The sequence below is a fragment of the Scophthalmus maximus genome, chromosome 6, assembly GCF_022379125.1.
Source record: "Scophthalmus maximus strain ysfricsl-2021 chromosome 6, ASM2237912v1, whole genome shotgun sequence".
In the NCBI taxonomy this organism is placed as follows: domain Eukaryota; kingdom Metazoa; phylum Chordata; class Actinopteri; order Pleuronectiformes; family Scophthalmidae; genus Scophthalmus; species Scophthalmus maximus.
In genome coordinates, this window is record NC_061520.1 from 9,172,160 (window position 1) to 9,188,193 (window position 16,034).

The 16,034-nt window shown below is 42.4% G+C and overlaps 1 protein-coding gene and 1 long non-coding RNA gene across 7 annotated transcripts in view; one reads left to right on the plus strand and one right to left on the minus strand.

Moving 5' to 3' along the window:
• Positions 1-15,901, minus strand: part of arhgap9 (Rho GTPase activating protein 9) — a 35,222-nt gene extending 19,321 nt beyond the window's left edge. For 2 of the 6 annotated variants that reach the window (XM_047332963.1, XM_047332960.1), the window contains exons 1-4: positions 15,608-15,898; positions 5,139-5,480; positions 4,285-4,483; positions 3,731-4,116 (exon numbers count right to left, since the gene is read on the minus strand). In XM_047332963.1, coding sequence (XP_047188919.1) covers positions 3,731-4,116; positions 4,285-4,483; positions 5,139-5,360 — 807 coding nt within the window. In that variant the 5' untranslated portion in view covers positions 5,361-5,480; positions 15,608-15,898. Of the gene's footprint in view, positions 1-3,730; positions 4,117-4,284; positions 4,484-5,138; positions 5,481-14,803; positions 14,823-15,607 lie in introns of those variants that run through there. The other 4 variants (XM_047332962.1, XM_035632934.2, XM_047332965.1 and 1 more) reach the window with 4 other exon arrangements.
• On the plus strand, positions 7,683-13,569 carry LOC118310113. The gene is made up of 2 exons (XR_004793710.2): positions 7,683-7,952; positions 8,113-13,569. It is a non-coding gene; the product is annotated as an uncharacterized LOC118310113 (long non-coding RNA).
• Positions 15,902-16,034: the final 133 nt, after the last annotated feature.

A 16,034-nucleotide genomic window follows, 5' to 3' on the forward strand; every position in this document is an offset into this window, starting at 1 on the left:
CTGTGGGATTAGAATTCACTGAATTTCACCAGAGCTATCTTAATGACCTGGAGAGGATGTATGTGAGCATTGTGCAGTTTGTGCATTAGTGTTGGAACTTACGTATGCTCATGTTATCGGGCCTCTGTTTATGCAACCTTTTCAGTATTATTTTTTCAAATATTATCCAAGGCTCTAAAATAGCTCTTTAATTCATAGTATGAATAAGCTTGACTGTGCTACAACATGTGAACAAAAATGTGTGTGTTCATAAAAGCGCAGAGTGGGTCCTGCAAGCAGAAGATAGCAGTGCTTTGAAGAGAAAACATCCCTCCACTGTGCAAAGAAAGAGACAGAAACCACAAAGAGATACAAATAAAATCCACCGCCTCTTACTGAAGAATAACCCATCAGACTTTGGATTAAGAAGGAGCTTATAGTAATGCATGTGCTCGCCCAGCTAGAGAGGACTAAAGCAAGAGGTAAAAGAGAGGAAATCTGCCAATCCAATGAAATTAATTGAAAGGATATGTATTGAAGATCGTCCATCCACGGAACACGGCTGCCTAAACCATAATTCACTAACTGATTGACTGGCTCTCTGGTTGATCCCTGTTACATAACCCATGACACACGACACACACAGTCATTTCAGACAGTGCCTGCAGGGGACATGTGTGCGTATGGATGTAATGAATGTAACGTATGGATGTACATGAGCATGTGTGTGGATGTGCTTGTGTGTGTGCTGCTTTACGGATGCACGATATCGTGTAAATGGGTGAGAGACACGCAAAAGGTTGTGACCACAGTTTACTCCAGGGGGCAGCACTGAGTCATCAGCCCACCTGAACTGTCCTGTCCCACTGCTTCCTTCTGTTCACCTCAGTGAACCCAAAAACCAGGTGTTTCTCAGCAGTGTCAAACAGGCCTGCGCTTTAACAACATGCTATGCAAAACACGTTTACATCATTTAAAAAATGATTACTCTGGACAGATGACAGACAACAAAGCACTTCTATAAAAGATGGGGGGAAATTACACAAAGACATGTAGCTCTTTGTTTAAAATCTAGTTAAAGATTAATGAAAAGAGTGTGTGTGTGTGTGTGTGTGTGTGTGTGTGTGTACATGTTTCCATGGACATAGGTTGCAGAAGTGTGTACAGTGTCATCGGACATTTCTTTGGTTTGTTCCTGAGAATAAAGAAGTTGACTTTTGGATCTTTTTTTTTGTGTTTTTCCATAAACGTTCTCTGGAACTATTGTTGTTCTTCTTCATCCTCATCATCATCTTTTTCTTCTGTCATGTCCTGTATTCTCATCAGCGCCCTATTGTGCAATACAGAGCAGCTTGTGCAATACAGAGCAGCTTTATTTACAGACCAGTGATGAGAACAGGCCAGTGCTGTATCAATGTAGATAAACCGTACAGTAATATTTTGTTTGGTCCAATAAATGAACATATTTTAATGTGTGGTCCCTGTGGTTGAACAAAGAGGGACAGAAGAGAGTGAGAGGAAACTGCGGCATGTGCGAATGTGTGACTGTTTGAAAGGTTTGATTTCCGTGGGGGGAGGTGACTGAACAGAGAAGATGCTGCAGGTGTGGTGTCTGTGTGTAAGTACATCCATAGCTTGTACATTCATTTTCTATACTGGGTCGTATTTGGCTACAGGAACACAATGATTTGTTTCAACATGACTATGTCTGTGTGCATAAAGTAAGGTTCACAAAGGCGCCTGGTGTGCAGGGAAAAGACTGATCTGCACAGAGCCCTGACTTCAACAGGCAACACCCTTGGGGATGGACTTGACTGTGAACCAGGCCTCATTGCAAGTGGTCGACCCTTGATGCTCTTGTGGCTGAACGGGAGCAAATCCCGGCAGACAGGTTCCAAGATCTTGTGGCGAATCCTCCCTGAAGAGTGGAGGCTATTGTAGCAGCATAGTAAATGGACTGTGGAACACTTCAAGTTCGAATGTTCAAAGAGTATTCAGGTGTTCATTATATACTTTTTGGCCCTGAAGTGCACTAACAGTGAGGGCAAGAAAAGAAATCCATGTCCATACATGTTTGACTCAACCTGGAACATTTATAGAGATAGAATTAAAATTTTGACATTGAAAATTAATCTTGGAAATCAAATTCTGGACCCTTAACACAATGACATTCAATAGAATTTCATGATCAGTGTGGCAGCAATTTAGAAAGTCCCACACCGTGCTAATATACCTGCACCTCCTGGCCAAGTCTGTTTTCCTCACATTATTGTTATTAAGATTTAACTTAATGTAGGATCAATTGTTTGTTGAGGAATTTCTTTTACCTAATTTTACACATTCCTAACTTATCCGGCCCTACTGTGTACTGTGTCTTTTGTGTTGAGAAGCCTACAAAAACACACCATAACAGAAAAAGTGTTGGCTGAGAAAGAGAGTGTGTTTTCTGGATAAAAAATGTGGAGTTATGACCTGAATGCGCCTGAAATAATCCTGCTCACTGGTTTTTAAAGCTTGAACATGGAAGATCCTCAGAAAGAGAGAGGGAGAGAGAGAGAGAGAGAGAGAGAGAGAGGGACAGATACAGACAGAGACAGACAGAAAAGGAGAGAGGCGGATAAAGCCCACTGTCGTTTCCACTGAGATCACCGCTATGCACAGTTCCGCAGTAGCATAACCCCATTTAGAGAGACAGTTTGGAGACTCAGCTGTGGGAGCTTCCCTGAGTTGACAGGCAGATAACTCTGAGTGTTCCTCTCACCGACGGGGCCTTGTGTAATCCCCTCTGATGTAATACAGGGACGCTCTGACGTCACGACAATGTGAACTTGATTGCTTGCTCTAGGAGGATTATTGAGGTCAAGTACAGACGTAAATTGAATATAACCTATGCTGCCTGGAAGTCCGTCGTCTGGTGGGATCCAAAAAAAGAAACATGACGTGTGACTTACGACCTTTCTTTAAAAAAAAAATAAAACAACAAGTCAGTCTTCTACAAAATAAACAGCTATGATTGTTTAGGACACAACTTGTATCCAGTACAGCAGTTGTAAGTTAGACATGAAAGATATTTGCATATTCATATATGCTGGAATTTTGACGAGAGAGGAGGCGCATATGCCATTTTAGGAATTTCGAACCAGTGTGATTTAATGCTTTTAAAAGAAAGACTATATCACACACATGCATTGTATTTCTATCGAACGTGCCCGTGTTTCCGGCCCTGTCACAGGGCTGGTAAAAAACCACCATATGTTACAGTATGACCTGTAAATCCATCAGATTACAGGGAAATTAATCTGACGAGTCCCCACACACCAGCTGCAGATGTGGTCTAGCTCCCATTCATTTTCTCATTAGAAACTGCTGGCTATGAAAATATCCATCCCCGACAAAAACAGTGGTCGTAGGTTGGACGACTCAGTCGTTTGTCTCTCTTCTACTGTCAAATATTCTGTGTCTTCCGTTTGAGAAAGGCATCATTTTCATTGGGCTAAAACTATTTCATACCATGGGAAAAATTATGACAATTTGACCAAGACGTGCAAGCCTCTGAAAGCGTTCTAAGAATTCAAGCAAAAGGAAACGCAAAATATAGCTGTCAGGAAATTACAATGGGCAAAAACATGACAGAAGTTCCCTGGTTGACAAATACCAGACTTTCCCTTAAAGTCGCATTCGGGCTCTGCAGTGTGAAGCAGATATTTGATTTAACTTCTGTGTGACGTTTGCGGGTTTCACCTCTTCCTACCTGCAGATGGTTGGTCTTGCCGGACGCCCCCACCATGTCCCACTGGCTACAGGATTTCTTGCGGATCCTGTGGTGGACGCGACTGCTGAAGCCGCCGCCCACCTCGTCGTACGGGTTCTCCGTCAGGTTTTCAGGCAGGTTGCTGGAACTCTGGCTCCGCGTAATCATGGGGACCACCCTGGGGTTCGGCGGTGCTGTTTGGGGAGTGGAGGCTGCCGGCGACCCAGGGACCATGAGGTGGCCTGACAGGGAGGTGGGAGAGTTGGGTGTAAAGGAGAATCCAGAGAGGGGCGCCCCTCCGCCTGTGATGCTGGTTTTGTTGTCCAGCCCCCGGAAGGCACTATTGGAGTTGAGGTTTTCCATGGAGCGGCAAATGTGTTTGTTCACTGTAGGAGTGAGAATAAAAACTGTTGATTCTACACGGATCAATTATGAACCAATTTTCTCAAGAGAGACATCAATCCACAAATCTGTTACAATAAACAGTCATTGCAAATGACAAACTCACGCCAGATGTTTTCTCACACTCTCTCTCTCTTCCTCTTACACTTTACCTTGATGCCGTTCATTAGAGCTGGGCCCTGTTGGGCTGGGAGAGAGTGACACCCGTGGCAATATCCTGAGGTTGGAGCTCAGCGAGGCAGACATAACCAGGCGCTGTGGCGACGGTATGGGTGCAATAGGCACCTCTGTCACATATGTAGCAGGTACATACAATGGCTTTGTTTTACTAGCTGCCCCAATCCTTCGCACCTGTCAAAGAACACAGAGATTTCCGAAATGCTTTCCGCTGTTTTCTCTCTCAAAAATCTCAGTTTGACACATAGGCGAGGCGCAACAGCTGAGGGCTGACGCCAGTGTGCCAAATGTCTGCCACCACAGTTCACGTGACTCTAAAAGAAGCAATGGGGAGACCCACAACTTCTCTTTTGAAAGACAAAGTTAATATATTTTCCCCGCAACGCTTAATGTGTGTTTAAGTGTATTTAGTGTCACTTCCTCTAGTGTGTATTTTTGGAGGCAATTTGATGATATGTACCATGAGATGACAGAAAGGTACTGTCACTGAAACCTCAACTTTATTTGCATCAGTGCAATAGCCAAACTCATACAACATTAGATATCACCACCTGGTTATTTAATCTGTAAGTAATTTCTCAATTTATTTGTTCGGCCACAGATTTGTGGCTGAAAAAAGACCCCAACAAATGTGCTGTTTACTGTATTGAGAGATAGACTAATGTAGTTTGGGTTTTCGATTCTCGTTTGAATTTGTTGAAAAATACACAAATACAGAATATTATCAGCCTTAATCCTTTAATCCGAACAATAAATAATGTTGCAGATGGAATGAAACAGTGTTGCAGATGCTGACACGAGAGAAACAGAAGATGAACCGTTTTCTCACCTGCCACCAATCGGCATTGGTCTTCTTCAGAAGAATAAACCGTTCGCCCTCCCTAATGCAGACCTGGCGGCCATCGGCACCGCGGTAGTTGTAGTCGTACTGGGCCTCGAGGACCACTGTACCGCTGGGGACCCCACACACTGTCATCCCCCTGGTGGTCACCACAGGGGCAGCGGAAGACGGCTGATGCCCCACAGAGCGGCGCCAAGTGCCCGACAGCATGGCTCACAACGCAGTCCCCGTTCAGCAGGCTTCACTGGCGGCGTGCTGATGTGTGATGCTCGAGACGCTGGTCGGGTTCGCACAGGACAGGTGAGACTGGGGCCAGGCCGGAGCCATGCTCTGAAACAAGCACAGAGGAAAGAGAGAGAGAGAGAGAGAGAGATTACTGAAGCTGTCGGAGAACAATGAAACAAGTCACCTGGCTCTGTACAGGTGCAAAGGAGAACATGGATCATTTTCGTGCTAAAAATGGAAGTCTGGATTAATGTGGGGGGAAAGTCACTGACCTGTATGGCAACAATCGATACGTTTTTCTCGCCGCCTTTCCCTTCGCATAAAATTCCTCTCTCTAGGGAAACTGATTACAGTGGTTTCAGTTCCCTCAAGTGCGGGGATGTTTCACTTCTTCGGTTTTATATAATTGTTCACTGGACATCTCTGGGTTTTGGATTGCTGCTCGTTTACTTTGACATTATTTCACTATGTTCTGACTCAAAAAAACACAATAATCAAAAGAATAGTCCTACGTTTTTGGGAATGATGAGCAAATTATATATCATCATCGTAACTGAAATTTAATTCCCTGCCAACTGACTAATAAAATAGGCAGCTAATCGTTTTAGCACTAGACAGAAGTAGTTAACTGCTACTGCCAATATCTGTAAATGTATAAAATGAACGCTGTCACTTGCAATCATGTTATTCTATTTTTATTATTAATAGTAATATTGACAGACATGGATGAGGATGAAATGTCGCTGCGGTGATTTGCGAAGCACCACAGTAAACCACGTATCTGTTGCCCTTTCATCCTGGTCAAACTAGGAGACACGTGGGTAAATAAGTCATGCGTTCGGAGGCTGTAAGTGCAGTATAACCAAAATAGCATCCGTCTCCATCTCTCCACCTGAGCCTGCATCCGCAAGCTAGAGCCCTGCCCTACCCAGCCCAGACCCGCTTACATAAGAGAGCATAACTTTCTGCCAGACACACAGTGCATACACCCACCCACTTACGCACAAGCTCACACAGAATTGAGGAACATCCCTCAGGAGCCTAGCAACAGCCAGCGTCAGTCACACTTATCTCCGTCTGGGCGACAAAAGAAGAGGCAGCAAACGAGGGAGATCTCAGAGAATTCTCCATAAAAATGCATGTCAATACTGAGGCAGGAAAAACAGAGAGACAGAAAGGAATTAGCTACAGGACAAGTCAGGGGAAAGAAGGGAAGTCTGAATGCCTGGAGCATACCAAACAGTCCAAAAGCAGCATATAGTGAGGACTGGATAAGAAAATAAGAAGAAATAGTGAGCATGAGCAGCAGCAGAGCAATGGATGAAGCTGGATGAAGCTTTGAGCCGTGCAACGGCAATGGAAGCGAGGGGCCGGGTGAGCTGGCTGAACCTCGATAATCCCACTGTTATTAGAGCAAAGGAGTGAATCCGTGACCCCACGGCCGCAGATAATTACAGTAAAACCCCCTCGGTAGCAGCATATGGTGATACAGAGGGTGCTCTGAATTGAGACGGGTTGTGTTTTTATTTCTTATGGATTCCAACTCTTCCTTTGTATGCAGCCAAATGTTTTGTTCTGCTTTAGGGCCACTGACACATGCAAGTTGGTTTTCTCCTTTGACAAGTGAGCCTGATGAAACATACAAAATGTGTTACTAGCTCTTACACTTGCACGGTTCATCCACACTGGTCGTTTTGCTTATTTTTGGATTATTAGAGTTCTCCATTGGAAAACATCTGTGCAGCTGTGCGGGGCCTTTACAATGAAGATCAAGAATTTGCTTAAACCCCTGGAAACTCATCTCCGTTCCTCAAAATTACATATTAAGTTTTTTTTTTTGGGGGGGGGGGGGGGGGGTTTCATTAAAAAAACAAACAACCTTCATGGCCTTACTTGACTTGGAGTTAACTGTAAACTTTTACCTCATTTGGAAATAGTCTAAATGAGCTCTTCCCCTGTCCCCACCCATCAAACAAACATACCTCTGTTCTGATCTGATGGCAGATCTGAGGAAGGAGAGCAAATTGTACAGGGTTGCCTTCAAATTATAATTTTTTTTATGCGCAACATCCCCACTCGCTGTCTTCACCTGCAAATGAATTCATTGTGACATGAAATGACGTGACATAGTTTGGGAGTTTCGTTTAAAGCTGTGGTGCTATAAGATGTCCACCTGCGCAAACAGGAATAGAACGGAATATGCTGAAACTGCACTTTCATTTAATCCTGAACAGAGTTTCATGTCACCAGATCTTACCTTGAATCATCTAAAAGTTAAAGGGCACTGTACAGAGTTCATATCAATTCTGTGAACTGCAGTTGGTCTCAGGAGGGACAGAGGCGAGAGGCAGAGGAACAAGGCGAGAGGAGCAAACAGGAAACTGCAGAGACATATCAAGGTTCAACCACAGTTTGGGTCATATCCTCTTGATCTTGACATTTGTTTTTCCGACGTGAGACGTCTTTAGTAGTTCAGTTACAGCATGTAACATATAATAGTCAGTATTGTCTGGTTTGCCACAACAGCACCTCAGACAAGCGATGGTGACGAGGATGATGATGATGACTACAGCATCTGTGAGTAACTATATTTCCTACCAAGCTGAGCCTTGAAGCATAAAAGTATTTTTGGGGCTGAACAACTTAACTGCATGGCTTCAGTGATTGATTAAATATTGCAATGCCTATTCACACAACCTGTCCATGATTTTGATTATGATCTCCTCCTCCTGCACAGACAGGAAGAAGAGCTCTTCTGATGCTGCTGCAAACCTGTTTCTTTTTCCTGTCTCTCTTCGCTGCTCAAAACAAATGGTTGTTGAGAAAAAAGAAGAAGAGAATAAAATGAAAAGAAAAGAATAAATGCAGACTAAAATAATTCTACCCATCTGTTGTAGGGCTCTATCTGACTGACAATTTGTAAGGCGGATACAGTAATTGGGTATCATCAATTCACTTATGAGTGCAGGCAGAAAAACACAGACACAGGAGGCCTCAGCATTTGGTCACATGATGATGATGACCGTTTACTAAGGAGAGACAAGTAAAAGTCAGATATGGCAACCAACTTTAATGACACTACCAGCAACCAAAACCTGAACAACTGCTTGAACAAATTCAGTAAATTTGTTATTTCACTGCAACGGAGAGAGCATTCACCATCGGTGAAGATGAGATGAGAGGATTGAGAAGGGAACACATTGTGATCTGGACTAGAGCACATAAAAAGAGGCCAGAGTGTGTTTGTGTTTGCAGGTCAGATGGCATTGGAGAGGACACAAGCGCGTCATATACACACAGAGAGAGGCCCATATGGTGCCAGAGACAGCTACAGGGGAGCCTCTCACGGCTGTTGGGAGATACAGTTTGTGCCAGGGCGATGAGGGCACAGGGCTTATGGCCTGGTATCAACAACACAATCAGAAGGATGGAGGAATATTGGAAAAAATAAAAATAGAAATGGAAAATGGTAAAAATGAGAGCAAACTTTAAGGGAGACATGGAAGGGGAACTTAGAGTGAGCGCTACAGTACGTGTGAGTTGCCTGTCTGCCTTTGCTTGAGTGCTTTCACTTTAGCTCAGACTGCGTGTGCATGCAAGTCAGACCGAGCTGAAGGAAAGGAGAGGATAGAATTTGTGCACGCATGCGAGCGAGCGAGAGAGAGAGAGAGGGATGGACAGATAGATAGAAAGAGAATGACAGAGAGATGGTCCTGAAGAGAGAGAGAGTGGTCTGTCAACAGGGTCATCAGCTCACTCTGCAGTCGGATCCATGCACGTGATGAGCCTTAAACACAAACACACATACACACAGAAAACATCAAGATGAGAAAAACCCATAAAATGGAATTAAACAACTGGCCTCAAGCCCAAATGGAAGAGGTGCTGCATGCTGTCAAATCTGACAAAGATTAGAGAGCAAACACTGGCGGGTTATGAAAAAGGTTGGGCGGAAAACCATTAGAATGGAAACAGAGAATCACCTCTCTCTCTCTCTGTCTCTCTCTCACACACACACACACACACACACGCGCACACACACACACAGTTAATCCTATGCCCCAAAATGATTCTGCCTCTCGTCACTGAACCGCTGCTGACCCTTCCTTCCTCCATTTAGCTGGCATTTTGCCAGAGATATAAAAAAAAAAAAATGGAGGGAGTGACAGAGACAGAAAGAGCGTCAGCTGGCTGTTATACCCATTCATGCAAATAAACCATATTTGCACTTCCGAGTGGAGAACATACGGAGAGGGAGAAGCTGAACAAGAGAGGTCCGGTGTGCTGACGGAACAAAAGGCAACAAGCCGCCCAGCCGATTGATCGAGCTATCGATCCGTGCACAGAAGCAGCTGGTCAACAGAGCGCACTGGACAGTTAGTCAGACAATCCACGACAAGGAGCGGAGGACATAGTGTTCATCCGAATCACTTTAGGATGCTATACCATCGGCGTTTAAAGTTTACACGTAAATCAACCATGCTGAAAGACCTTTGGATTAAACACGTCAGGGATTACAGGCCCCACCCGGTGGTTTCACATGTTCTGGTCAACCGTTTTCCTAATGCGTTCATCAATTTTTAAGATCAACTTCGCGGATTCCGGCTCTTGCCACAATAGTACGGAGTTGACATTTACATTGATAATCCACCGAAATGGGCATTTCAAGTTGAACAACATCCAGCATGCATACATACTTCCCTGGCCCATGGCCCCATCCCTCCACCAAGTGTGGCACAAACTGGTTCAGTACTTTTGTTTAACCAACAAAACAAACAAAAAAAGACACACCCTCCCTGACGGAGGTATAAAAAAAAAAGAAGAAGAAACGTCTCACTTCTTTGACAAGCCACGGAAGGACCAGCTTAGCCGCCGAGGAGAGTGTTTAAGATGAGTGAAGGGAGTTGGTGCAAACTTTGGTGTCATATCATATCCATATTCATTCCATATGTTTGAAGTGGAGAGAGGGCGGCTTTTAAAATCATAGCTACATGGTCTTCAAAGAGAGAGGAGACATGGGGAAGAGGAGTGTCGAGTGAATGAGGAACTTCAAAGGGGTTTTTGCGTGCACGCTCACAACCGCACACACACACACACACACACACACACACACACACACACTCCAACTCACGTAGACTGTACTGTATTTACATACGTATGTCTATTGCCAAAAGATTCACAGGAAACCGAGAGAGGAGACAAGTTTCTCCACATGCTACACACTGTTCAGTAACTTTGAGCATTACCAAAACAAGTTAAAAACGGACATTTTAAGTTTCCAAGACAGCTGTTTGAAGAGCTCTCTCCGCCAAACAACTGCTCGTATCCAGGTTCAAACAAGCAAACAAGCATCCTGGTTTGTCTGCTAAACCTGTCGCTTGAGTCCCAACTTGTAGTCAAGAAGTAAGGCTGTGAGTTATTGCATCACATCATACGGCCAGTCATCATGGGTAAAAAGAGTTGTAACACAGCAGCGTACAGTATTTTGGAGTGAGCACAGAGGTGCCTTGATATTTTCCTAAAATGAATGCTGCTAAGCCAAACACTGTGTTACATAAAACTTCACTACAACTGAAACTCCAAGAAGTCAACAACTCCAATGAGAATGCAGCTGCACCAAGAGTCAAGTCAAATTTTCCTATACAGCCCAAAATCACATCTTTTCCCCCGGAAGGATTTTCAATATGTACAAGATAAAAGACCATTTATCTTCAGCCCCTCGTTTTCTGACGAACAAATAAAGAATAATCATTCTCCTCGCACCAATTACGGTAATCTATCCATTTACACCTTTAGCCCGATGAGCAGTTCTGCCGAGGACAGCCATGTGAAGGAACACACACTATGTCTGTGGATGTGGACTTATAACCACTAGTGCTGATGTCTCTCTCTCCGTACGAGACACATGCCTCAAGCCAAAACAGCCTTTCATCCTCCCAAAGCCATGCATTATTGATGATTAGACCAGAGAGAGACACTGAAACACACTGTGTGATGGCTGGCTGCATGGGTGTGTGTGTGTGTGTGTGTGTGTGTGTGTGTGTGACTAAACAGGTGGGCTGGATTCTCCCAGTGATTAGCTGGGTAAATTGTCAGCGAGCCAATCAAAAAGCAGATGACGACAGAAAAGCAGCCATTGGCTCACTCTTGCCACTATCATTATGACAACAACCTCCGTGACCAACTACCATCTCCAGTGTCTCCAGTATGTGTGTGGGGTTTTTTTTTTTTTCTTCCTTGTTGCATATAACAACATTTCATATGTGTGATGCCATCATTTCAAGTATTTGCTGATGCAATACTTGTGTTTACAATGAGCCCTGCAGCCTGCATCGACACATAGCAAACTTCCTCAGAGAGCTCACTTTTTCAGACCAATGTTTGCCAGTTAGGCAAAGTAGCGCAGGATGGCTCAGGGGCCATTTTAAACACTTGAAAGAATTAATTCAAGCATCACATTTTTTAATTAGCTAATGCATTTTATACCAAAAAAAAATGGAAGGTGAAAAACATGCAGCCCGTTTACTTTTAGTTGGAGAATAATGAGCTTATTTTAGCAAGAGAAATAACCCTATGAGAAAAGCTTCTAATTTCAATAAACTGATTTTCGTATGTATGTGGGACACAGCATAAACTATCTCACATCATGATTTTACTTTTAAAACAATAGCTATTTTTTAGGTGATTATAATATGGAAAAATAGTAAGAATTAGTAATAATGATCATAACAGTTTCCCACAGGCCTCAGATTAAGAATTCAAATAGCTTGTTTTCTTCAATGAACAGAGAAGCAGCAAATCTGCTCATCAGAGGTAATTATTTGAGATTTTATTTGAGATCATCGTACTGCCAATTTTTTTTGTCAATCAACTATTTGACTAAACATTGGAATGCTATAGGGATAACTTGATATGTAAGATTTTGTCTTTCATGCATTTCTCAAAGAAGGGACTGTTTTAAGATTGAACATGAGACTATGGTTGCCAAGATATGGATTTTGCAGTGCATTGATTTTTGTCTGGAGCAGTCAGACAGAATACGATGAGTTACAATTATTTCTAATTCTATGTGATATAAACCAAAATCAACAATATATCATATATATCATATATCATATATTCTGTATCAATTAATGGCAGACAAAAAAAGTTGCTCGTCTTTCATTAGCCCTCCTAATGAAGGAAATAAAGCATCACACAGAAGTGAAGAATTTTCTTTTCTAGAATAAACTCCCTGACTCTCTGATTGGGCTGGTGGGTTGATGCTGAGCCTGTGGGAATGTGCGGTACATTGATGTTTCTAATGAAGAGCGCTGAGCTCCATTGATCCGCCGGGGATGAGAGTGAGCTGTCAAAAGCTATCAGGCAAGTCAAAGACCCACTTTCAGCACTGCACAGCTGAAGTGAGCACGATTCTGTTGGGGCACAAGAAGAGCAGCTAAACCTCTGGAGGCAAATGAGAAAGAGAAGAGGCGCCTTGATCCCCACAGAGGGTTAAAGGGCTTATTTGCTCAATGAAGGCACATTAGACAAATAAAAATACAGGTTCAGGATGTGTCAAACATTGGAAGACTGTTCACACACAATGCCCCTAGGTCTGTTAATTCAAGCATTTCATTTCTACTAAAATTGCTGATTATTATTTGTCAGTCTGAATTATGTCAAAAACTAGTTTGGAAAACTGCTGATCAAACTATTCTAGAGTCTAAGGTGTTCAGTTTACAAAGAACAGCATAAAATCCTTCCATTAGAGAAGCTGGAGATGTGAAGCATTTTGCACTTTTTCTGCTTGAGAAAAATGTCTGAAATAATTAATTGATTATTGTAATAGCTAGACAGTTTTCTGCCAATCAACTAGTCAGGGAAACAACTGTTTTGTTTCTAATGCCAACGTTAAATGAGTATATGAAACACCATGTCTACTTATTAAACATTTTTATTTATAGAGCCCATTGGCAGTTACATATCTTGGATGGTGATGTCTGCAGTGTTGTACTGTACCTATACATAATGCAACTTAATGACCTCACAATTTATCGCACAGATACTAAAATTAAATGCAGGATTAGACTGGATTAAAACGGAACTCAGATGGGAGGGTGGTATGATGCAGCTCAGATACAGGATATGAGTAAATGGGAGGCCTGGTTTACTTCCTGTGTACACTGTACAGTAATAAACGAACTGAACTTTTGATGATTGTGATCGTATTTTTTTCACCGACCAACCAATTAGTGAAAATATGTTGAGCCAAATGTTTTCTGTCGAAATCACATGGTCATAGTCATTCTTGTTAGACATCATTATACAGGATTAGGCTCAAGTCATGCTTCAGACTCTGAGTTGTGGTCCCAGGATATACTGCACAATCCCCTCACATCATTCACATGATAAAACAATGCCTTAGCACGCACAGCTGCCAAAATTACCAAAACATCTTTCTAGAGCAATAACAACTAACTTTTTATTCAGTCAATTAACTGTACCAAATATATTAACAGCATGTGCGTATGTATTTTAAACACTGTAACAATGAATATGTTTCGAAATTATATAATTTCTATATTATCAGCTGGAGCCACCCCCCGCTGTTGAAAATATGCCGTGTAAAATCACATGACGCTCAAGATCATGAGAATTTTTTGAGGCGGTGAAACGGGGTCACACTAGGGAAAAGTTGAGAAACTCTTCTCTAGTGAGACCAGGTTTCATTGACAGACAGTTCAAAACCAAGGTCATCATGATGAAAGTACCTTGAAAAAAAGAAAAGAAAAAACATACATCACTCAGACGTGGAGTTTAGGATTGTTTAAAACATCAGTCTTTGTGTTGTAACGTTTAGCTGGTTCGTACAGCACAAAGCAAAAAAAGGTGGGATGCACTTGAACTGTGATTCGAAACAGTCTATGTCTGCTACTTCCCACAACTGACAGAATGCATGCAAGCAAGACACAGATCACGCAATCAGAAGAAAAAGAGATTGACCACAGACAAAATAATCTGACCATAGTCACAAACCATGATGAAAAAAAGCTTCATTCTCTCAATCTGAAACCGCATTCTCAACAGCAAATCTGTGGAGCACACAAGTAATTACAGCCAACTCGTAACCCTCCTGCTAATACTGCACATGGTACAGGGCACGTTTAATCAGCAAACTTGCAACTGGAGAATAATCTTTCGAGCCAGTGTCGTCACAGGCTGGTGAAAAAGGGAGCAAATCTCCTGCTTTGCATGGATCTAAGACAGATTATAAAAAAGCAAAAATGCAAGCGTCAGTCAAACTGTTTCCATCACACACTGCAGTTAACCCGTCCATGCACTTTCTGTGAAGCATGTACGGGCCGACTCGCTTGCACAAGCATGCAAATATGTTCACATATAAAGTGGTTTTTCATATGTAAAGTGTTAAGAATAGCTATTCTTACCAGTGTGATGTTCGCAGAGATAATCAATAATGAGATAATGAGAAAGAAGCAATGTGAGACTTCACTGTATATTTATAAGTGTTGTTCCACAGCACAGGAAGTGGTCGTATGTTGCGTTTCAACGGCATGTTGGGTCTAAAAGTTTGACATTTGAGGCTCAGTCGAGGTGCCCCGGCCCGCTGAGTTGTGGTTGTGACAGAAATAGTTATTTTAGTCACTGCAAAACATATGAACTTTTTTTGGCTGTAAATCTAATATTCTGCGTAGCTAAATATAACTGGAAGAGTGGCAGCGTTGGCCTACAATTTTCTTTTTGCAAAAACTTTACAACAGATAAACTATGATATACTCTAAGCCGGTAATATTATCCACTTAACCAAAGCTTGAATCAGCTTTAAATGCAAAATAGTTTTCACCCCCTCAAAGAAGAGCATAAACTTTATAAAAATGTACAGAATGGGGATTATTAAGCAACCATATCATTAACATCATGAGATGTGATAATCTTACAGCTATGAGTATCTTCTGTTGCAACGATGAATGAGATGCATTTTTAAAAAAAAGCTGTTGTCAGACGTGCCACGTAATAAAATAATATGATCTAATTAATTTAAAAGCATTCATCTTAAATAAATGTCCCCTGTATTTCAGTCAACTTATCTACTGCATTTGAATGAATTTGCATTTATACCACAGTACACAGAAGCAATTTATCCTGCACAACTGTTCCCCGGTGATATTTAACAGGTTTCTCAAGATCTCTGCAATATAATCGTTGCATTCGAGCGACACAACATCACTCACCTTGCACTTGCAGCGATGAGATGACAGCTCAGTTTTGTTTTTTGACGTGAATTGCAGAGAGCAGTGGAAGGTTGCATGCGCTTCTCTCGCGGGAATAAAAACAAAAATATAACAGATAACTTAAAATAATTCACGCGACGGAAAGAGCAGAGACGAACTCCGCCGTGTAATTATACAAATAAACAGTCATACAAAAGGCATTAAGTTGATCGACATAGTCCATGATGATAAAAACCTCCGAGCTCTTTAAGCGGATAAAAATATTGCTTGCGCCGAATGGGTTTGCTGCTTCTTGATTGGCTATAATATGATTTCACACGGAACCAATCAGAACACGCGGCTCTGTGGTGCGCACGTTTAATAGCAAAACGTCGCCCGGTATGTTATGGTCACACACGAGAGACATATTCCGCCCGGCGGCGCTACG